Consider the following 21,641-nt stretch of genomic DNA (forward strand, 5'->3'; position numbering starts at 1 on the left):
GGAAGAAATGGCATCTCCTGGAGGCAGACCTCTAATTTCAGATGCCATGTGTGCTACTTAATAGCTGGGTAAACTTGGGGAAAGTTGCTTCATCCTCTGAGTCCCAGGTTCCTTGCTACACGAACTTGAGATAATGAAATCTCCTTCATGAAGATGTGATGATGAAATGAAACCAGGCAGCCACAGTGGCTCTGAAGCATCCAAGGTGCTCAGCAAATAATATCCCCCACCCTCTTCTCTTTCCCACTCTAAGCTGAGTCCCACCAACCTATACACTGAGTCATTTTGATCATGTATGATGGCAATGATGGTAATCTCTCACTTGTGTCGATGCCATCACAGTTAAGTAACAGAGTGTTAATGAGAAGGCGACAGAGAGGGCGGGAGGGAGGGAGGGAGGGAAATAGCAAGAGAGGGGAGCTCCTTAGTGAGATTTTCACAGTTCCAGGGTCTGTTGTGCTCCTCAGCTGGGCAAGGATAGAGTTTCAGTTCAGCAGGTCCCTTAAAACCTTGGAGAAATAGAGAAATGACAGAGCAAGATCTGCATCCCAAGATGAAGGGCGGACAGCATAGAAGAGAGCTTCCATTGACTCCACGGGGACACAGGAGTGTATACAAAGGCCTGGGAGAACCAGGTTGTGGGGTCAGGCACACCTGCTTCTAGAATTGTTCCACCTGCTCCACTGTTGCCAGCTGTGTGACCCTAGGCAAGCTCCATGACCTCATGAATTCTCGGTTTCTTCCTCCACACATTGTGGCCAACTTCAGAGCCCTTGTGAAGATTGCGAGCAAGGAGTTGGGAGCATCTCACATAGAGGGCGCCCTTTCCTCTTCCTGGCATGAGCTTGTGGAGCAAGGTGTCTGGTGCCTGAGAACTGAGTGAACTTGGGGAAGACTACCTGGGCCATGGAGCTGGAAGGGTCTTTTTATCCTTAACTGTACATCCTCTATTGTGATTTTCTTTTCTTTTCTTTTCTTTTCTCTTCTCTTCTCTCCTCTCCTCTGCTCTTCTCTCTCCTTTCTTTTTTTTTTTTTTAAGATTTATTTTATTTTTGTTACAAAGTCAGATATACTGAGAGGAGGAGATATAGAGAAGAAGTGGAGCTGCCGGGATTAGAACCAGCGGCCATATGGGATCAAGGCGAGGACCTTAGCCACTGGGCCATGCTGCCGAGCCCCCTCTCCTTTCTTTTTTAGGGGACCTGACTTCAAGAGGGCAGGGGAAAGGAAAAGTTAACAAGGGTGAAAGAAGCAAGAAGAACAGGCAGGAGAGGGGAAGGAAGAAAATGCTCTGGGGAAGGAGGAGAGAACTAGTGCCGGGCTGGGGCCTGGGGGCTGGGGGTGGGATAGTGGTTTAAGGGGAAGCCCGGGGGCCAGAGGGAAGGAGCAGAATGGAGGAGGTTCCAGAGAGCTGGGGTCAGTCAGGTGGCTTCCTACTCCTGTTCCTGAACTTGGCCCCATTTCCCCCCACTGCCATGCAGCGGAGCTGGAAAAACAGAAAGGTATGATGCGACCTAACGCCTCACAGCCTGGAGGGGCCAAGGACTCTGTCAATGGGACGCTGGCCCGCAGTAGCCTGGAGGACACTTACGGGGCAGGCGATGGGCTCAAACGAGGTGCACTCAGCAGTTCCTTGAGAGACCTCTCAGATGCAGGTAAGTCTCCTAGGCCCTCCCCTTCTCCCACCCAACCCTGGTTGGGGAGACAAGGGACCAGGTTGTCCTCTTTGCCTCCTGCCACTGGCCGCCAGCCTTCCCTCCACCTGCTGCACATGTACACGCACACACCCTGCCTTCACCTGGAACCCTGGGCACTTGTACCACAAGGGGCCTGGCAGCCAAGTCACAGCAGGTGGAGCCCAGGGTTTGGGCCAGGGAGTGTGTGAAGTGGGGCCGCGGTATTCACCCCTTCCCTTTCTCTCTCTCTCTCCTCCAAGTTCCTCCTCCTCTCTGCCCAATTCTGTCGCTCCTGTTACCGCTCCTCCTCCTTCTCTATCTTTTTCCTCTTCTCCTTCTCCACCTCTCCACCTCTCCTCCTCCCCACCTCCCCCTCTTCCATGGGGGCAAAGGGAGGATCATGGGGTGTCTGTCCCTGGGAGGTGGCCCAGGCCTGGCCCCCACTCTTGAACCTAGCAGGGTCAGAGGGGGAGGGTTGCTGCTCTGACGCTGGGCTCCTCCTTGCTTATGGGTGCAGGGAAGCGGGGGCGGCGTAACAGCGTGGGATCGCTGGACAGCACCATCGAAGTAAGTGCCAGCTCCTGTCCCCACTCATCTACTGCATGAGCCCTGCCCCGGCCACAGAGCCCCCAGAGGAGGAGGGAACCAGCTGTGTCCCCTTCTTTCCTCCTGGGAACTGTGCGGCTGCCTCTCCCAGCCAGGCACTCTCTCCATCTGTCCTCAGCTCTGTCTGTCCTCACTCTGCCTGTCTCTCAGTCTGTCTTCCATTCTCCACGTGCCCCCTCCCACGCCCCTCTCAACCCCAGGGCCAATGTCCAGTAAGGATGTCCTTGGAGTGGGGCTACAAGAGAATCTTGCCTCCTAGTCCTGCTCTTTGACCCTGAGCAAGTCCCTCTGCCTGTCTGGGCCTGTGAACCCCGGGCACGCGGAGGAGGCGGCAGTGCCAAGTCCTCCCCTGACAGCTGAGCATCAGCTGTCATAGTAGATGTGACAGCAGAGCTCTACAAGCCAGGAATTCCGCATCCCGGGCCAGGACTATGCTCTTTTTTTTTTAATTTTTATTTTTATTGTTTGCTCCAAGCTGGGGATCCCTGTCTCCCCAGCTTCAGCCCTCAAGGACTGGGGTGGAGTTTAGGGTTGGGGGTTTAGGATGTCTCTACTGGCCTGACTTGCCCCCCTCCCCCCTTCCAGGGGTCTGTTATTAGCAGTCCACGGCCTCACCAGAGGATGCCACCTCCGCCCCCACCCCCGCCGCCAGAGGAGTACAAGAGCCAGAGGCCCGTCTCCAACTCCTCATCCTTCCTGGGCTCCCTTTTTGGAAGCAAGCGGGGCAAGGGGCCCTTCCAGATGCCACCACCACCAACAGGCCAGGCCTCTGCCTCTTCTTCATCTGCTTCTTCCACCCACCACCACCACCATCACCACCACCATGGTCACAGCCACGGTGGCCTGGGGGGGCTGCCAGATGGGCAGTCTAAGCTCCAGGCCCTGCATGCCCAGTATTGCCAAGGACCAGGCCCTGCCCCACCACCATACCTCCCACCCCAGCAACCCCCTCTCCCCCCACCTCCCCAGCAGCCCCCACCCCTGCCCCAGCTGAGCTCCATTCCGCCACCTCCCGCCTCAGCCCCACCTGTGGGGCCGCATCGCCACTTCCACGCCCATGGCCCAGTCCCAGGGCCTCAGCACTATACTTTGGGCCGGCCAGGCAGGGCTCCCAGACGGGGAGCCGGAGGACATCCTCAGTTCGCTCCCCACGGCCGCCACCCCCTGCACCAGCCCACATCCCCTTTGCCCTTGTACAGCCCTGCCCCTCAGCACCCTCCTGCCCACAAACAGGGCCCCAAGCACTTCATCTTCAGTCACCACCCACAGATGATGCCAGCAGCAGGCGCAGCTGGAGGCCCTGGATCCCGGCCACCGGGGAGCTCTTACTCCCATCCTCACCACCCCCAGTCGCCTTTGTCACCACACTCACCCATCCCACCTCACCCGTCCTACCCACCTCTGCCCCCACCATCACCCCACACCCCACATTCACCCCTGCCACCCACCTCCCCCCACGGCCCACTGCACGCCTCTGGGCCCCCTGGCACTGCCAACCCACCCAGTGCAAACCCCAAGGCGAAGCCAAGCCGGATCAGCACCGTGGTCTGATGAATGGAGAGAGTGAGCTGGGGAACCAGAAGGTCTGGGGGATCCCCAGGAGAGGGACCTTGCACCCTCTCTGCTTCCTCAGTGTTTTCAGAATATATATACCCATAGCAATGTCCTCCCCCTTCCCCCACCACTTCTGCCCTGCCTCGGAACCCCTCCTGCAAGCCCCAACCATTGCTGTGGGCTTCCCTTTGGGAAGTAAGGGCCCTCCCCACTGGCAGCCTGGACTCAGGGTGCCCCAGTTGCTGGGAAGCAATGAGGGCCTTCCAGAGATCCTCTCATCTTTTTTTTTTTCTACCTTCCTCTCCTCACTGCCCCCCCCCCCACACACACACCTTTTTCCTGGAGGTCTAGTTCAGTGGCCTCAGACCTCAGACCTCCAAGACAGTGTGAGCTTGTTCTCCGCTCTGGGTGGTGGACAAGGGCAGGTGTCCTGATCCAAAGGCTTCCCTGAGGATGCTCTAGGCATAGCTCTACAGAGTAGGGGTAGGGGTGGTGAGGAGAATCCTGGCCAAAACTCGGCTGATCTGGCCCGTCTCTCTCGACTTCAGGGTCCAGCCACACACCTCTATGTGTCTTTTTGTCTGCTTCAGGACACAGACTGTCAATGCACTGGGTGGGTGGGCCCCCCGCTTGTGCTGGCCCCCACCTGGGGCAGTGCTTCCTCTCTTGAGCCAGTCTATGCCCTCTCACCAGTAGCCCCAGCCCGGACCTCTTCAGCTTCAAGAACTTGCCGTGCCCTGCAATGTTCTTATCCTGATCATAGTCCAGACAGGTCTTTGGGGATGGGGTGGGGGGCTCAGGTCTGGGATGAGAAGGGCCCTGCCCTCCCTCACCCATGTTGCATGCCCCCCTACCCTTCCCTGGCGCCTCCCCTCTCCCAACACCTGAAGACAATGCACTTTACAGATATCTCCCGCACACACCTCGCTGGGGCAGGGCACCCAGCATCAGCCCTTGGGCAGAGAGGCTCCCAGAGGGCCACCATGAGCCCCAAGATGTCCTTCCTGAGGCTGAAACCGAAGCCAGCAGAGCCAGGGACTGGGAGCCAGGATGCCTGAGTCCTTCTGTCCGTCAAAGTCTCCGCTGCCTCTCCAGCCCCTTTGCAGAACCCCTGTTTATTTATGATAAATATATTTTTTACAAGCCCCAGCTCCTCTTCTTGCTCCACACAGCCAGCTCCTGTCTCCGTTCCTGCGTCTCTTCCTCTCTCCCCTTCCTTCCACCATGGGCTACAGCACAGACAGACGGACCCTGGCTAAATGAAGGGCCAGGGACCCTGGGGCTTGGGGGCCAGGGAGGGTGGCAGTGGGAGGGGTTGTATGGAGAGGAGCTGGGGTTCAGGCATTGTCTTTTTTCCTCTGTGTATATAAGAATGTATATTTGATGCCTCATAAAAGACCTTGTGCTCACCTCCCGCCTCTGCCTCCTACTTCTGCCCCCCTTGCCTGCTGCGAAGCCCATGAAGAGAGAGGGGCCTCAACCCAGGAAAATGCTAATGGTGCAAGTTCAGGCAGCTGAACAGGGTGCTCCAGCTGGGTCTGGGAGGGAGGTGGGACTGAAGGAGGACTGCCCACCTCATTTCATAGGGAGGCTTTGTGACAGAATGGCAAGAGGGTGCATTCTGGAGTTGATCCAGAGGGCATCCTGGGGTTTTTGCTTCCAAGGCGTGTGAGCAACCTTGAGAGGGTCACCCCCTCTGACTCTTATTTCCTCACATTAAAACTCCAGGGTGATCAGCCACTGTCACATGGTGGAATTGTGATGCTTACAGGAGGTCATAAATGCCAAGTAGCCAAGTCAGTCCCCCTTGTCTTCCTTTCTAGGGTTGGCTACTTCCTGCCACGCTTGGGACCTCTATTCTTACCCTTCCTGTGTCTGGCCTGGCTTTGCCTTGGAGCCACCCCCCCACACACATATGCACTGGCAGTGGTGCAACAGAGAAGTGACTTGGGCCAGGAATGAGGCTGGCTATGTTACAAGAGCTTTGTGTATGTGTACTTAGGATGTTAGATAACAAACAGTTAGATTCCCTTCAGTCTACAGAGGAGGTTGGAGAAAAGGCAGGGTCTTTGCCAAGGCCACACAGCTAGTCAGGATGGGGTGTCCTGACTTCTGCCCTGGCCCCTTTCCAGTCCTTGAAGCTGCTTCCCTATGAAACAGACCTGTTTCCAGCACTGCTGCTAACAGGCTGGATCTCTGCCTCGCATAGAAGGGATGCAGCCAAGCAGTAGCTCTTGGTTAAGGTCAGCAGGGTTCCCAGAAGCAGCTTCTGTCAATATTTTTACTGCCTTCCTAGAAGCTGGAATGGCCCTCCAGAGGGAATGATTAGGGATGGCCCCACTCCTGAGCAGCTTGGACCAATGCCTTGCTTTTCTTCCTCCAAGGCATGTTTTAAAGGCATCCCAGGGGAATGCAACCAGCAAAATCAGCAGCTGGGGCCACCTCTGCAAAGTGATAATTCCTCATGGACCAGACATCAGTGTTGCAAGGAGTTTAGGCTCAGATGGTCCTGAACCAAGTCCACCATATTTCTATCCTCACCTCTCCACCCCCAATAGACCAAGCTGTACTACCTTTTATGGCTCCCCTTCCCCCCTCCCCTTCACTTGAAGCTGACTGCATCTTCCCCAAACTCAAATGGTAGCACTCGATCCTGCCTCAGTGACTTGACAGTGCTTGCTTGATGGTGCAGATCATGGAGATAGTACTCTTGCAGCAAGATCATTGTCACTAAATAAGGGTCATTCAGATGCTTGGCCAGTACAGAAACAAGTACAGACTCCTTGACAATGGAGGTCAGCTACAGGACAACCCAGACTATCTGTGTAGCCATCCTTCCCTATCCACACCATGGTTATCTACTCACTGTTCCCTGCAAATGCTTGTGTCCACTTCCCAACCTCAGCACTTTAGCTCTATTTGAAGTGTTCCTCCAGACAGCCATGACACAAATTTCCCCACTACTACAACACAGGTTCCAAGGACTCATCCTTTCCAAATGTGTCCTTTCTTACATTCTATGATATGTCCCTTCCATCATTATCTCACCTACCAGGCCATAAGCAGCTTGACAGTGAAAAAGACCTCTGTCCAGATCATTGCCCAGTACAAAGCCTGGCCTAGCACAGATGTCACTCAAATTTTGTTGCTCTAATGATGAATGAACAGTTAGTTTTCTTCTATGCTAAGTCTTAGAGTACATAGGTAGATTTCTTTTTTTTTTTTAAAGAATTCTTTATTTTTTTTCTTGAAAGGCAGATTTATAGAGAGAAGGAGAGTCAGGTCTTTGGTCCACTGGTTCACTACCCAAAAGGCTGCAATGGGCAGAGCTGAGGCGATTTAAACCCAGAGACCAGGAGATTCTTCCAGGTTTCTCACATGAGTGTAGGGTGCTAATGCTCTGGGCCATCCTCTACTGCTTTCCCAGGCCATATGCTGGCAGCTGGATGGGAAGTGGGGTAGCCAGCACCCATATGGAATCCCAGCACTTGCAAGGTAAGGATTTAGCCATTGATCCATCACACTGAGCCCTGGATTGATTTGTGGATTACAACCTGCATACCATGCTTTTTGGGTATCTCCTCGGGCATCCCCATGCTCCCTTTAGCTCTTTCCTAAGTTCTCCTTTCCTCATTACAACCCCTGGAGTAGGCTGCTTCTGGTCCTCCCCTTCTACCTCTTCCCTCTCTGGGAATTCAATCTAAACTATGAAGGGGTGGAACATCTCCTCACCTACCCTGGTTTTTGTGAGGACCAGAAGACAAGAAACCCATATCACAAGGGTTTTATAGCAAAGGTGCTACTGCTGATCACTGTGGGGATGTGCATGGGAGAGAGAACCCCTGAGGCCCTAGAGACTCACAAGGCGCATACCTGTGATCCAGACCAGGCCGGTCCCATAGCATTTTCTGTCCTATAATGGTACTGTCCTATGTGGTAGCCACCAGCCACATGTGGCTGTTAATCATTTGAAATGTGGCTAATACAGCTGAGGAACTGAATTTTTTATTTCATTAAATTTCAGTTGCCACATGACGATCAATGCAGAAGGCTTTCAGGAATGTGCAGCCTGACAGGGATAATGCCAAGACAAAATATCAACAACAGGCCCAGAAGGAAGTCCTGGGTGTGTGTGAGCACAATGAAAAGGAAAACCCAACTTGGGGTGGGATGACACCAGGGAAGTTTTTCTGCAACTGCCCCTTTAGTGGCGTCTTGAAGGGCAAGTTAAAAAGCAGCCTGATAATGAAAGTATTTGCTTGAGGGAACAGCATTTGCAATGACCTGGAGGTATCATATTTCAGAGGCATAGTGAGAAATGAATGGGAGAGGGTTGGTTGGGTGCTAGACACAGCAAATACTGAAGACTAGAGATAAGTGGGCCACTCCCAGGGCTTAGTAACAGCTAATGCAAGGCGAGGTGACACACTGTGCTATATGACATCTCCACTATAAAGTGATGGAGAGATGCATTGAGATTATGCGGATATCCTGCTACTTTCAAACTTTGACTCACCAGCATTCCATCACCACCGTTCACAAATGAGCTCAGATTGCCAAATGATGATTTGCTGATAACATCCTTCTTTTCACATGTACAAGAATATTTCCAAACCTTTATGAAAAAAAGGTATTGAAAGATTGGCTTATTTCGTTGTAAAACATTTTTGAAATCATGAATGTTTGGTTCATAAGACACATTTCTATGAATGTATGCGTGGATTTAAAGACTTTTTTCCCAAAAAATGAACTTATCTGTCAATTTTCTTTTCCTAAAACTTTTTGGAGTATGTTCATATCAGCTGATTGTCCACTCTATCCTTTCCTTTCTCCTACATTTATTTATATCCGTACAGATTCACAGTTGTCTGTTTTACTCAATGGGTTATATATAACCCACTAACATCATTCTTTATTTTGATGTTCAAAATGCCCCAGACTTGGCCAGCAGGAAGCCCTCCAAGCTGGCTCCTGTCTCCTTTGGCATGTCTCCATCTTTCTTTGAGCATTTTCCTGGCACAAGCTGCTCTATGTCTATCTAATACTTTGCCTGTCCCAGATCCGAATTAGTCAATCTTTTCCAAGGAACTCTAATTCTTTGTAGTAGAGAATGGCATTTGGAAACCAAGATGTAGGCATTAGGTGTTACAGCTACATTTTAAGGGCTTGCTCTTTGACTTGGAAAATGTTTGAGCATTCATTGATGGTTTTGTAACTCCATCCTATATATTTGACTCTAAAGAAGAGCTTTCTCTTTTCCTTCATTTTTCTCTGTCAGTGCACAGTTGTGGATTTTTGTTTTGCTAAATGAATTATAAGGCACAATCATCATAAGTCATCTTGAATAATCATTTTGGATACATTAGTTTATCATATATATGTAAATGTTGAGCAAAGACATCTATGTTTGTCCCTCTCTCAAACATATCTACCTACCTAATAAACCATGAGTTCTTACAGATAAACTTGAGAAAAGTCTCTTAATAGCCCAAGCTAGAGATAATAAGTGGCTCACAAGAGGAATGGAAGATGGCAGGGGACTAGGGGATGGCCTCAGATCTAATTCAGGTCATACTGACTTCAGAACTAGAAGAGGCCCTCTCTTTTTTTTTTTTTAAAGATTTATTCATTTTTTTTTTATTACAGTCAGATATACAGAGAGGAGGAGAGACAGAGAGGAAGATCTTCCGTCCGATGATTCACTCCCCAAGTGAGCCGCAACGGGCCAGTGCGCGCCAATCCGAAGCCGGGAACCTGGAGCCTCTTCTGGGTCTCCCACGCAGGTGCAGTGTCCCAATGCATTGGGCCGTCCTCAACTGCTTTCCCAGGCCACAAGCAGGGAGCTGGATGGGAAGTGGAGCTGCCGGGATTAGAACCGGCGCCCATATGGGATCCCGGGGCTTTCAAGGCGAGGACTTTAGCCACTAGGCCACGCCGCCAGGCCCAAGAGGCCCTCTCTTACAAATTAAGAAAGTGAGGCACCAAGTCATTCTCATCCATGGGTGTCATTAAGAGCCCAACCAAGACTTTCACTACTGCTCTGTGCAAAGCCCATGCCCGATTCTCTCTCTAGGTGAGTAGGTGAAATCAAGCCCCCCAGCCTAGAGGGTATTCCTGGTGTTTCCTGGTTCGTAATCTTGCAGTACCCAAATTCCAGTTGGTTCCCAACAAGACCCAAAGCTTGGGAAAGGAACCCCATTTTCTCATCACCTCATTGTGTGCAGAAGTCTAAGACCTTTACAGACAGGACTGAATAACCACTCCTGGGTTTGAGGTTTGGCTCTGGCATTTACTAACTCTATGTGATTTGGTTAAGTCAAGCTTCAGTCTCCTCACCCATAAGATGGGAATAACCCTGTTTATTTCAAAGCACATGGCCTTTGATGAATGGCAGTCATCATTATCTAACAATCTCTGACTAACAATCCTGGGAGATGGGGTTAGTCTTCATTTTATGATCAAGAAATTTCAGGTTCACGGAGGTAAGGTAAAAGCAGTGGCCACGTCTATCTTGGTTACCATTATATTCCCACTGCTCAGAAGGGTGGTGCATAGTAGGAACTTCATAACTACTTGTAAATAAGTGAATGAGATCTCACTGACTAATAAGACTGTGCAATTTCCATTTGCTCTTACAGGATAGGAGTGTATCTGGGCTAAAGTTCTCAGAGGAGGCTGTAAAGAAGCCTGGGCAGAGCCCAGATGTAAAAGCTGCTTCCTGGCTCCTGATTCACAATCTGCCCCTTGGAAAATGCGAAACTTATTTCAGTTTAAGATTTGGCATATTCTCCTACCTTCTTTTTTCCTTACCTTTCTGCCCAGTTTTGTTCCTAGTGAGGAACAAACAGTAGGTAGAGGACTCAAGCTGGAATTAGCAATCTCCTGTGTTAACACTGCGAAAGTTGTTTAATCTTTCTGGAACTTGGTTCTCACCCATAAATTGATCTCTATCTTTCCCAACACTGTTGCAAAGATTAAAGGAGATAAACCATATGGAAAAGCCATGGGGGATAGTAGATGCTTATCCCTGAGAGAGGCTAGTGACCTAGTGACTTGCTTTGATTACTATCACTTTGTCTAGCTTCCTGTTTCCTGTTCAGTTGGATCATTTACTTTGTTTATAGTGGCAGAGAGGTCAAGGCTTCCTTCGATAAAAATTCCTGAAAATTTTTTTAAAAAGACACGTCACTACAGGCGTTACTTGCAATGAGTTTTCTCACAACCCAATGAGATAAAGATCCAGAACATTTGAGGTAATATAAAGATTTGAGTGATAAAAAAAAATCTGAATGCACTAGCACGATGCCTGGCACAAAGGAGATTTTTTTCTCTCTTTCTTTAACTATTAAAGCAAAGCTTAATGAAGAGAAGTATATCTGATAGACAAAGTGGGCATCTCAGGAAAGAAATGAGAGCCCAGTCTGCATTCAGATGAGTGTTTATATTGGATTTGCTTCCCCTCTCTCCTTCCTGCCTCGGAAGGGTCACTGGGTAGAGGGCTTCCTGGATGAAGGAGATTCTTATGGAGCTTAAACATATTGGGTGTTGACCCTCACAACAGTGACCACATACCAAGGGTCTGCTATAAGGCAGCTACTGTATAACAATCCTGCAAGATATGCATTTTCAATTCCATTTCTATTTCTAATGAGAAAATGGCACAGTTGCAGGGACTGAGCCCAGGGTATGAGTGTCTACCTGCATGCCCTGCTGCACCAGCTAGAATGTCCTTAGCTCACTCCTGAAGTAGGCAGAATGTACCTAACTGACATACATAAGAATTCACTGGCTGAAGGAACAGGGAATGGCCCTCCCCACACCCCTAAAATGCTCAAGCTTAGAGTAGATGTTTAATATATACAATAAATGTTTTCAAAGAATATACATTTATTTTCAGTCAATATATCTTAAGGCTGTTCATTCCCTTTTGTTTTGTTCGCTTCATATTTACTTATTGCTTACCATTCCAGGTGCCAATAAGGATATATAAGCCCACATGATTCCTGCTCCTAAGAAGTCAAAGTCTGATGGGAGAACACAAAATAAATACTTAACTAGCACATACACAACTACTCACACAGGTACATGGCAGCTGTTCAAAATATCTGCAGGAGGTCCACAAGTGATGAATAATATAGATGGTCTTCAAACTATAGTAGCTGTCCGGGAAATGTGGACAAAGTATCTGTTCGACACTCATTAAAAGTGGTTACAATGAACCTATTCAGAAATTGCTCGATGATTGTACAAACAATAGTAGATGTACACATGGCAGGTGCTCAAATATGTAGAACATGGGCTATACACAGTAAGTGCAATCAATATACATAGCTGTGTGATAAACAATACACTGTAGTTTCACAGATGAACAAACAGGTCTCTTATAAGGTAGACGATGGATAAATACATTGTTGCTAAATGACTAATAGTTAATATATATACACTCATGTCTATTTTATAGGAGTACATATCACAGATATGTACATACTAAAAGTACATACAGATCAGATGAAAGCATTTATTAAAATTCTGACTGCCACTGACTCTTTGGGCTTAAGAACTAAAACTTCATCTCTTTATGTATGACCTTGGCCAAAATAATTTTTTCTTTCCTGTCGTTGGAATCCAGGATTCTTAAAAAAGAAAAAAAGAATCAGTATCCCTAGGGAGTGATCTGCTGTCTGCCGTCATTCTTTCAAAGCCCCAGAGATGCCAGAGCTTCCATCAGGGACCCTAATATTTTTCTGCGAAGTTATGGGCCAGTCCTAGAAATCCCTCGCAAACAGCCACCTAATGCCGCCTTCTGTGGCTCCTAGCAGAAAAACCACGGAGGACAGAGAACGTTGGGGCGGGGTTGGCTGAGGTCTGAGAAGGGGGGTCAGTTTGGGTACACCACCCACCCACGCCAGCTTCTCTTCCGGTCTCACTAGACAACGCGCATGCGCGCCATGGGCCTTTAAACGTGCAACGCCGGTCCATCCGGAAAGAGGACCCGGCAACTAATTACAATCTTGCTCCTCCGCCGTTGAGGTGAACTATTTTCTCTCTGTCGGGGAGGTACATTTGAGTTAGCGCTCCTGAACTGGGAGCCCAAACCAAGCCCATTTAGCCCAGCCGCCGCGGGTGGAAGGCTTCCTAGGGCTGAACCTGACAGAGAATATTCAAGGATCAGAGGGACACCCCGCGGAGGGATCCGGTTTGTTGTGGTGAGGGGAGGGGGAGCCGCTGATAAACCAAGATGGCGGCGGTGGCGCTGAAGGCCGCGACGGTTGGGAGGTAACTGAGGTAGCGAAGGCGGCAGTAGTTGGGAGACAGCCTCGGAGTTTGGAAGGAGCGGGGCAGGACGACGAGGCAGTAGCCATAGCGGCAGCTTGAGCGTCTCAGAGCGCGGCAGCCACACGCCCCCCTAGAGCCCTCGGCGGGCGGCGGCCCCCCTACTTTTAGGGCCTAGTCCCCGAGCAGTTCCTCGGCTTCAAACAGCGGCGGCGCCATGAGTCCTTAAGGGCTATTTTGAGTCTTCCTGATCCCTGATCCCTGGCCCTGCCCTCGGGCCCACCATGGAGCCTGGGTCCGACGACTTCCTACCCCCGCCAGAGTGCCCGGTCTTCGAGCCTAGCTGGGCTGAGTTCCGCGACCCCCTTGGCTACATCGCAAAAATCAGGCCCATCGCTGAGAAGTCAGGCATTTGCAAGATCCGCCCACCCGCGGTAAGGCTTGGCATCGCGGGGGGTGAGAGACTGGGGTCGCCGGCGGCGAGGTCTGGCAGAGGGGAAAGGGCGGCTCGGGGTGTGGGAAAATCGGGTGCCTGGGACGCTTGTGGGAGCCGCGCGGGTCGGAACAGGGGTGTCGGGACCAAGCGTCCTCTCGTGGTCCTCAGGCCCTCGGTCACCTGGCATGAAAGTCCCATTCCCATCCCTTGGCTCTTGGGAATCACTCCTGGTTCAAGACCCCCATGCCCCAATGGGCCAGGGGATTTCACAGGCACCGGGCACGTTTTGTCAGGGCTTCCTTCAATTCGGCCTCTCTCCCAACGACTGTCATCACTTCCCTTAAGGCAGGCAGGCAGGCAGGCAGCACAGTTGAGAGAAAGATCACAGCTCCGAAGGGAGACAAACCTGGGTTCAAAATTCCACTTTGAAGCTCAGCAGCTGTGTGACCTTGGGCAAGTAAAATCACCCCTGGGAGCCTGTGAAAGGGGACCCAGGAATGGTTATTTCGAGGACTGGATTAAATGAGGCAGCGTGGGCACTACGTAAGTGGTAATTATTGGGACTGTGAAGGTGTTTGATGTGGTCATTGGCTTGTCCCTGCGTGGATTGACTCATGTTTACTCATACCCTGCCAGGCCAGTTCGTCTGTGATAATATATTGGCCTGGTGGACTAGTCAGGAAATTAAAACTAGGGTGTGTGTTTGGTGGGGGGGTTGCTCCAGCTGGCTCCTCTGAGATGGGTTCAGGAACATGTCCGTTTTCCTGCCCTTAGCGTCGCAGATTTGATGTCCTATGGAGAGGCTTGGACCAGTCAGGAGTCCTCCTCCTAAGATTTCTGCTCACCCCAGGCCCAGGATGTACAAAGTCTCAGAGGATAGTACATTCCCCCAAGAAGCAGAATGGAGAGGGGAAGTATGCCCTTTCGGAATAGTTGGTTGCCAAAGGTCACCCGCTAACGCTGTATCTTCTAGTCCTGGCTTCAGCCCAGAAGGACCTCCCCTTGGGGATAGGACAGGTTACTGCTTTGGTACTATGGAGAAGACAGAATGCTATATACTTTGCAGTGAGCACTTGGGATTCACAGATAGAAGTGGAGTTTGGCTGGAACAGGGGGTTTTTTGGAACAGGGGGTTTTTGTATTTCCTGGCTGAAAGGGCGTGGAAGCCTCATTCCCACCTGAAGTGGGCACCGCAGGCCTCGGAACGTGCAGTGTGCTGATGCTCATTTCAGTTGGATCCTCTGGGAGGTGTTGGAAAGCTTACTTTTGGGAGCTTGGCCACAGATCCCTGAGGTATCCTTGTCCATGGTGATGGAGTGCCTGTGCCCAGTGAGAGGTGAAGAAGGCCAGCAGAAGGGTGAGGAGTCCTGGGCTGCTTAGGGGAAAGCCCTGCTGGGAGTGGTGGGGCAGGCCTGCTGGAAGAGAGGCCCTACCACAGTGGGGACCTGTATTCCCTTTTCTCTGCCTTAGACTTCTCTGGGCAGGCTGACCTCGGGTAGGTGGTGGTACCCTGTTTCCTGGGACCAGGAAGGGGAAGAATGACGTGTGTGGGGGTGGGGGGAAAGAGACGCTAACAGTGGCTGTCTTTTGCTAGGCCTCCTTACCCCTACCATGTGCTTTCCTAATCCAAGAGGACTTTACTCTTAATTTTTTATGTGTGTTTATTTGGGGCTGCTCCTAGGCCACCTTTAAGCAACTGGTTTTCAGGTTGAAGCTTGAAGTAATTACCCAAATAAACTCAGACCCAGAATAGGCACCTGTGGACGGGTGGGTGTTTGGGAATTGGAGGGTTGCCTGAGGAAAGGTGGTGAGTAGACCCAGGGCAGCTTGGAAGGATCTTGCTTCCTTGATGAGGCAGCCAACTTTTTTTTATCACCACATGTTAATAATACTGCCATAGCATTTGGCACACCCTGGGCATCAGACTAAAGGCAGAATGATGACTGGACCTTCCTGAGCTATCTGTTGCACCCCCAGCTCCTGTTGTAGGATTCCGGCTCTGCCATTTACTATATTGTGCCTGGTGTTGCTCTGAAGCCTGTCTAGAGCTTGATTCAGCAGGAAAGAAAAGGTGCCCAGGTTTGGGCTTATGCCCTTTTCTAGCTGGGCTACCTGTGCTGAGGGGAGTGCTGGCTTCTGATGCTCTCATCAGAGGGCATAAGGGGCATGTCTGGATTTGGGCCTACCTTTTTTGGTTTTAGTGTTTTTTTTTGTTTGTTTGCATGTTTGTTTTTTCTTGTGCAGTGTTTTTCAGTTTTGTTTTTTTTCCACTTGCTTCACTGAGCCTCAAGTGTATGCATGGGGAGAGTAGGTATGCATGAAAGAATCCTTTGGACCCTTTTTCTAAAAAGTAAATGTAGCACACGAGGTCAACAGCTTTTTGTTCTCTTACAAAATGTCCCCCACCCCTTATGTATCTGTGTGGGTGTGAACATTGGTAGTCTGGTATAGTGCCACGAGCCCTGAACCCCAGGTCAAAAGACATGAGTTTTGGTCTCAGCTCTGCCACCAGCTCAACAGATGATTCTGGGGAACTCTTATTCTCCTCTGGCCCTCGCATTTCCCATTTGTGAAATGAGAACATCCATCTAGATTATTCTGGGTTCTTTTGGCCACCCTAATAGGAACCAGGGAAGAAGAGGACTACATGGGTGCTTGTAGGGATGTTGGGAAGGTATTCTTTGAGCAGAACAGAACAAATGCCAGTTGGGTAGGGCTGAGTCTCTCCCAACTTTATCTTTCCCTGGCTTCTCTCTCTGTCTCTAAATCCTCTCAGTCTTTGCCAGCACAGTTCCCTCTCCTGCCTCCCTGGACTTCCCCTTTCTCTTCCTCATAGTGGCAGGTGTGTGAGAGGACCTACAGGAAGCCCTCCAGAGCTGATGATGGAGATTCCTGCTCCTTGTTTCTGCTCTTCCCTTCAGTGTCTGTCTCATACCCTTTAAACTGAGAACAGAAATTAAAGGCCCTAATCTCTGGGTGCTGCCAAAATCAGAGCTGGGCTGCCCTGCATGTATATTGGGTAGTGAGGTCAGCTTTAGACTATAGTCTTTTGAATAACATTTTCATTTGAAAATAAGTGTAATTTTCCCTATGAGTCTTGTGAGGAAATCGGGACAAGATTTTAAATTTCTACCTTACAAATGAGAAAACAGGTTCAGGAAGGTAAAATCCCATAGCTAGTGGAGCTAGGACATGAATTCAGGTCTTCCTATATGCTTTCCAGAATGCATAGACTCTATCAACATGCCTAGGGGATGAAGTGTTAATGTAGGTGTAGTAAGGAGTTTGGGGCTAGCTATTTTGGAATCCATCTCTTTTCTCTTGAAATCCTGGCACTGTACTGTTGGGAGGGGCTGAAGAAGAGAAATTGCCCAGAGTATGTGCACGGGGCCCTGGATGTGGACCTGAGGGACTACTAGGCCTTTTTGTTTTGTCTTTTTGCTAGGTATTATTATGAGTTGTGAAGAACAGGGAGGTTTGGGCCGATAGGGTATTTGCCAGTAATTGGTTTGGGGTGGCTAAAGGTCTGAGAAGGCATGAGTGGGGTCTTGAGCTACTTTTGGTACTCTCTGGTCTTGACACTGTGCTGGAATAACCCAAATCCCTTTCTCTCCTGTTCCTTTCCTTCCCAGGATTGGCAGCCACCCTTTGCTGTGGAGGTAGACAACTTCAGGTTTACTCCTCGAATCCAGAGGTTGAATGAGCTAGAGGTAAGAAGACTAGCAACTGGTAATAGGGTTGGGAAAGTGGATACTTGAACTCTGATCCTGCTTCCCTCACACTTTCCTTGGCTGCTGTACTTTATCTGAGTATGTTTTTACTCTGTCTTATGTGTAATTGTGTATTCGTTAGTGTTCTCTGAGGCTGTAGAGAGCTTTAGAGCTCTGAATATAACCAAGAGCAGGGTTATTTAATGTTTCTGATTTGACAGCCCAAGGCTGAATATATCTCCTTCCCTTAAAGGTTAGCTACTTCAGAAACTCTACTGTCAACTAACCTTACTCTGCCAGAGTTGACAACCCCACCGCACTGAGAAGTACCATCCTAGACTCATTCTGGGTGCTGTTCTGCCCAGGGCAAAAGTCATCTCTTGTAGTGAGTGTGTTAAGATCCTTGGAAAAGTAGATCTAACCAGATCTGTGGGGGTATACCTAGGGCTGGGTGTTGCCTAGCAAGGGCAAGTCTTCTGGGGGAGGGAATGCTATTAATGAAAGAGGAGGAAGGATGAGACCAAGATCAAAAGGCTAAAAGTTCAGATGAAGACAGTAGTGTTCCTAGCTGCTTAAAGACATAGCTAGCAAGCTAATTTCTTGCTGCAAGTAGAACTATGTAATAGTAGAACTATGAAATAGTTCTTTTTTTTCTTCCAGGAAGATCAGGGCAAGATAGTGAATGGTAATGACTGTGTAGGTCTTCCTAGAACTCTGGCTAGAGTGAGCAGGTTATAGACTTGGTACCTATCTTGGATCCCTGAGAGTTCAGGGAAGCATGACGTGTGCTTTGGGCTAAGATCTTTGGCCTACATTTCAGATGACCAAATGTGGATGCTTCCCTGGGATACTGTCTCTTAGTTCTTTAGGACATTCTGTCTGTAGTGTGCATTGTCACAGTTCAGCCACCGTGGAACAAGTTTCCTTGGTGCATGAGGAGATGGATGTGGGAGCTGTCTCCCCTCAATCGTGCGTGAAGCTTAAATGTAATTCTAAAGTTTCAAAAGGGCCTTCCCTGATTCTCTCATTCAGTCTGTCCTTCTGGGGTAAGTGGAGTAGATAGTGGTTTTTTTTTTCCTTTTCAGAAAATACTTTAAAAAGATGGGGATGGGTTTTTGGTGAAGCAGATAAGGTACCCTTTGGGATACCTGCAGTCTATTTCGGAGTGCCTGGATTTGAGTCTTAACTCTGCTTCTGACTCCAGCTTCCTGCTGGCATGTACCCTGGGAGGCAACAGGTGATAGCTCAAGTACTTGAGTCCCTGCCAATCACATAGGAGATCTAGATTACACTCCAGGCTCCTGACTTCAGCCTGGCCCAGCCCTGGTTATTGCTCACATTTCATTTGGGGAATGGATTGGTGGATGGAAAATCTGTGTGTGTCTCCTGCTTTCTCAGTCTGCCTTTCAAATAGAAGATGAAAATGGATAATAAACATCCTTTTGAATTTTATAATCAGAAAAATGAGAATCCAGAGAGTAGAACTGATTTGTTTAAGAATGTGTAGCCAATCAGTAGCATAGGGAAGACTAAAACTTAGGTTATTTGACACCCAGTGTTGCTTGTTTTGTGACTGAACTCCTTGAACCTCTGCTTCCTCATCTGTTTAAAAGACAGTAATACCCAACCCTATTGTCAAGATTGAGAAATAATATATGTAAAATTTTGGCTGTGATGAGAGTAAGGTGGGACTAAGCATTACCTGTAGCCTGGGATTTAGTTCATTTGGAGAAGCCCTGAGTAATGTACAATAGGCTGCCCTATTCCCTCTCCTCCCTTAAGATTGGGCCAGAAGACAGGGATCAGGGGGAAGGGGTGGCCAGCCTCTTTGAGCCATTTCTTCTTCAGGCCCAGACGAGAGTGAAACTGAACTACTTGGACCAGATTGCCAAATTCTGGGAAATCCAGGGCTCCTCATTAAAGATTCCCAATGTAGAACGGCGGATCTTGGACCTCTACAGCCTCAGCAAAGTAAGAACAGGCTTTTCTCAAACACCCCCACCCCTACCCCCAAGAGCCTTTGCCACTCTGTGGACCCCCTTGGTTTGGATATTGGATCTCTAGGCAGCAATGGAAGGGGCATAGCCTGATAATACCAGCTGTCAGCAAAACATCTTGGCATTTCTTGCTGCAGTTGAAAATTGGGAAAAGGGGTAGCCTCCAGTGAAGTGAGAGGCTAGAGTTATCCTATTGCCCTTTCTACAGTCCTGCTTCCTTAGGCATACATGTAGCACACCCATGTCCCTTCTTGCTTGTCCTTCCAGATTGTGGTGGAGGAAGGTGGTTATGAAGCTATCTGTAAGGATCGTCGGTGGGCCCGGGTGGCCCAACGCCTCAACTATCCACCAGGCAAAAACATTGGCTCCCTGCTGCGCTCCCACTATGAACGTATTGTTTATCCATATGAAATGTACCAGTCTGGAGCCAACCTTGTGGTAAGAATGTCAGGCTGGGAAATGGTGAGATTCTACCCTTAGGCATAGATTTCCACATTGTTCTTAATCACAAAGGGAGCTAGAGTCTACTAATGGGAGCTTGGTCTGTGGTTCTGGAATTATTTGTAGGCCAACCTACTCTATGTTATGTGACAAAGGTCTTAACAGACAAGAATTGGGAGACAGAAGAGGTCTTTTTGGACCAGAGTCTGGAAAGAAATGAACTCTTTATGAAGGAGTCGGTTGGTTGGGCTGGGAATGATTGAAGGGAAAAATGGCGCAAGCCAGGACAGTGATAAGGATTCCCCAGGTATGTGTGGTAATGAAAGCTGATGGCATAGAGACTATTTGTGGGACAGGTGAGTGGCTCACAGTTTTGGGTGCCATTGGATGACGGTAGAAGGAAATTCATTGCTGGGCGCTGAAGTCCCAGGCAGTGACCTCTGTCCTTCATCTGTCCCCAGCAGTGTAATACACGTCCATTTGATAATGAGGAGAAAGACAAGGAATACAAACCCCACAGCATCCCTCTCCGACAGTCTGTGCAGCCTTCCAAGTTCAACAGCTATGGCCGGCGGGCTAAGAGACTACAGCCTGATGTGAGTACCTCTCTTCTCTCCTACTTTTAAGAGCTTTGAGTTAGAGAAAGTCCTTTCCTACTCTGGTCTAGGCTGTGTTCCCTGTTCCACTTTCCCCTCTGCTTTTTGACTTCCTCTGAGAGGAAGTTAGTGTAACCCTCTCTACCTTGACTCCTGTTTTCTTCACTGTCATCTCAGGTGCCAAGGTTCCTTTTGATCTGTTTATACAATATCTGTTGCACATCTGCTGCCTTGTCTATCCTGTTCCTCTTTTGACCCACTCTGTTTATGGAAGCAGAACTCCGTTTTCTCTGTATATTGATAGCTTACCTTCAGGCAAAAGTTTTTGCACCAAGCATTCTTCTTAGCGGGGTTAGGGATACAACAGAAAACAAGATAGGTGATGTCCCTGGGCTCAATGGTTTTTGTAATTTGTCACTACCATGTTCTAGTAATGCTAAACACTGTTGGTGTTTTTTTTTTTTTTAATATATAATATCCCTAAGCCCTCTTTACTGTAGGGTGGGAGCTAATATTTTATAAATGAAAACTGAGGCCTTCTCTTTAATTCCCTTTACAAGAGAGAGCTAGGGAGAGAATTGACTGTTTAAATCTCCAAAAAGCAGCCTGAATTCTTGACCTTTGCCTACCTGTGCCAAAGCCCCTGGCATGAGCTCAGGTGATAGATAGTCTGAGCTAGTGTTCTTTTAGGATGAGGCAGTCTGCCCCCAGAGTGCAGTCTTATTTCCTTCTTTCCTCCTAGCCGGAACCTACAGAAGAAGATATTGAGAAGAATCCAGAGCTGAAGAAACTTCAGATCTATGGGGCAGGCCCCAAAATGATGGGCCTGGGCCTCATGGCCAAGGATAAGACTCTGCGGAAGAAAGGTGAGGCCTAGCAGCTGGGAGGGCCTCACCTCTGGAGAGCAGGCACAGGCCCTGAGGGTTGCAGACCAGTGTTTAGATATACTTTTATCTCTCCCAGATAAGGAAGGGCCTGAGTGTCCTCCTACTGTAGTTGTGAAGGAGGAGTCCAGCGGGGAAGTGAAGGTGGAGTCAGCCTCGCCCAAAACCTTCCTGGAGAGCAAGGAGGAAGTAAGTCACAGCCCAGAGCCCTGCACCAAGATGACCATGAGGCTTCGGAGGAACCACAGCAATGCCCAGTTTGTAAGCACCCAGCCCTGACTTCCTAATGCTCTGCTTCTTGTCCCTTCAAGCAGCTTTACTCCAGTATGGCACTGCACTAGGTTACATTAAGCAGAAAAGTCAGCCTGGTGGGCCAACTGCCATGGAACACAAAACAGCAAGGGTGATCAAGAGCTGTGGGCATGAAGTGCTGAAAGGGTCCGGAGTCTTCATTGCCTCAGGATGCAG

At 49.3% G+C, this 21,641-nt stretch overlaps 2 protein-coding genes across 11 annotated transcripts in view; both read left to right on the forward strand.

The window, feature by feature from the left end:
* The window catches only part of LOC101530665 (IQ motif and Sec7 domain ArfGEF 2), a 52,272-nt gene extending 46,817 nt beyond the window's left edge, over nucleotides 1-5,455 (forward strand). For 2 of the 3 annotated variants that reach the window (XM_058658294.1, XM_058658295.1), the window contains exons 12-14: nucleotides 1,482-1,655; nucleotides 2,194-2,243; nucleotides 2,868-5,455. In XM_058658294.1, the coding sequence (XP_058514277.1) occupies nucleotides 1,482-1,655; nucleotides 2,194-2,243; nucleotides 2,868-3,833 (1,190 nt within the window). In that variant the 3' untranslated portion in view covers nucleotides 3,834-5,455. The remainder of the gene's footprint in view (nucleotides 1-1,481; nucleotides 1,656-2,193; nucleotides 2,244-2,867) is intronic. The other variant, XM_058658296.1, reaches the window with a different exon arrangement.
* Nucleotides 5,456-12,820: 7,365 nt separating this feature from the next.
* Nucleotides 12,821-21,641, forward strand: part of KDM5C (lysine demethylase 5C) — a 34,338-nt gene continuing 25,517 nt past the window's right edge. For 2 of the 8 annotated variants that reach the window (XM_058659091.1, XM_058659093.1), the window contains exons 1-7: nucleotides 12,822-13,543; nucleotides 17,178-17,255; nucleotides 19,104-19,226; nucleotides 19,520-19,690; nucleotides 20,155-20,289; nucleotides 21,032-21,155; nucleotides 21,232-21,434. In XM_058659091.1, the coding sequence (XP_058515074.1) occupies nucleotides 13,394-13,543; nucleotides 17,178-17,255; nucleotides 19,104-19,226; nucleotides 19,520-19,690; nucleotides 20,155-20,289; nucleotides 21,032-21,155; nucleotides 21,232-21,434 (984 nt within the window). In that variant the 5' untranslated portion in view covers nucleotides 12,822-13,393. Of the gene's footprint in view, nucleotides 13,544-17,177; nucleotides 17,256-19,103; nucleotides 19,227-19,519; nucleotides 19,691-20,154; nucleotides 20,290-21,031; nucleotides 21,156-21,231; nucleotides 21,435-21,641 lie in introns of all 8 variants that reach the window. The other 6 variants (XM_004598319.4, XM_004598321.3, XM_004598320.4 and 3 more) reach the window with 4 other exon arrangements.

The sequence above is a fragment of the Ochotona princeps genome, chromosome X (genome assembly GCF_030435755.1).
Source record: "Ochotona princeps isolate mOchPri1 chromosome X, mOchPri1.hap1, whole genome shotgun sequence".
Taxonomy (NCBI): domain Eukaryota; kingdom Metazoa; phylum Chordata; class Mammalia; order Lagomorpha; family Ochotonidae; genus Ochotona; species Ochotona princeps.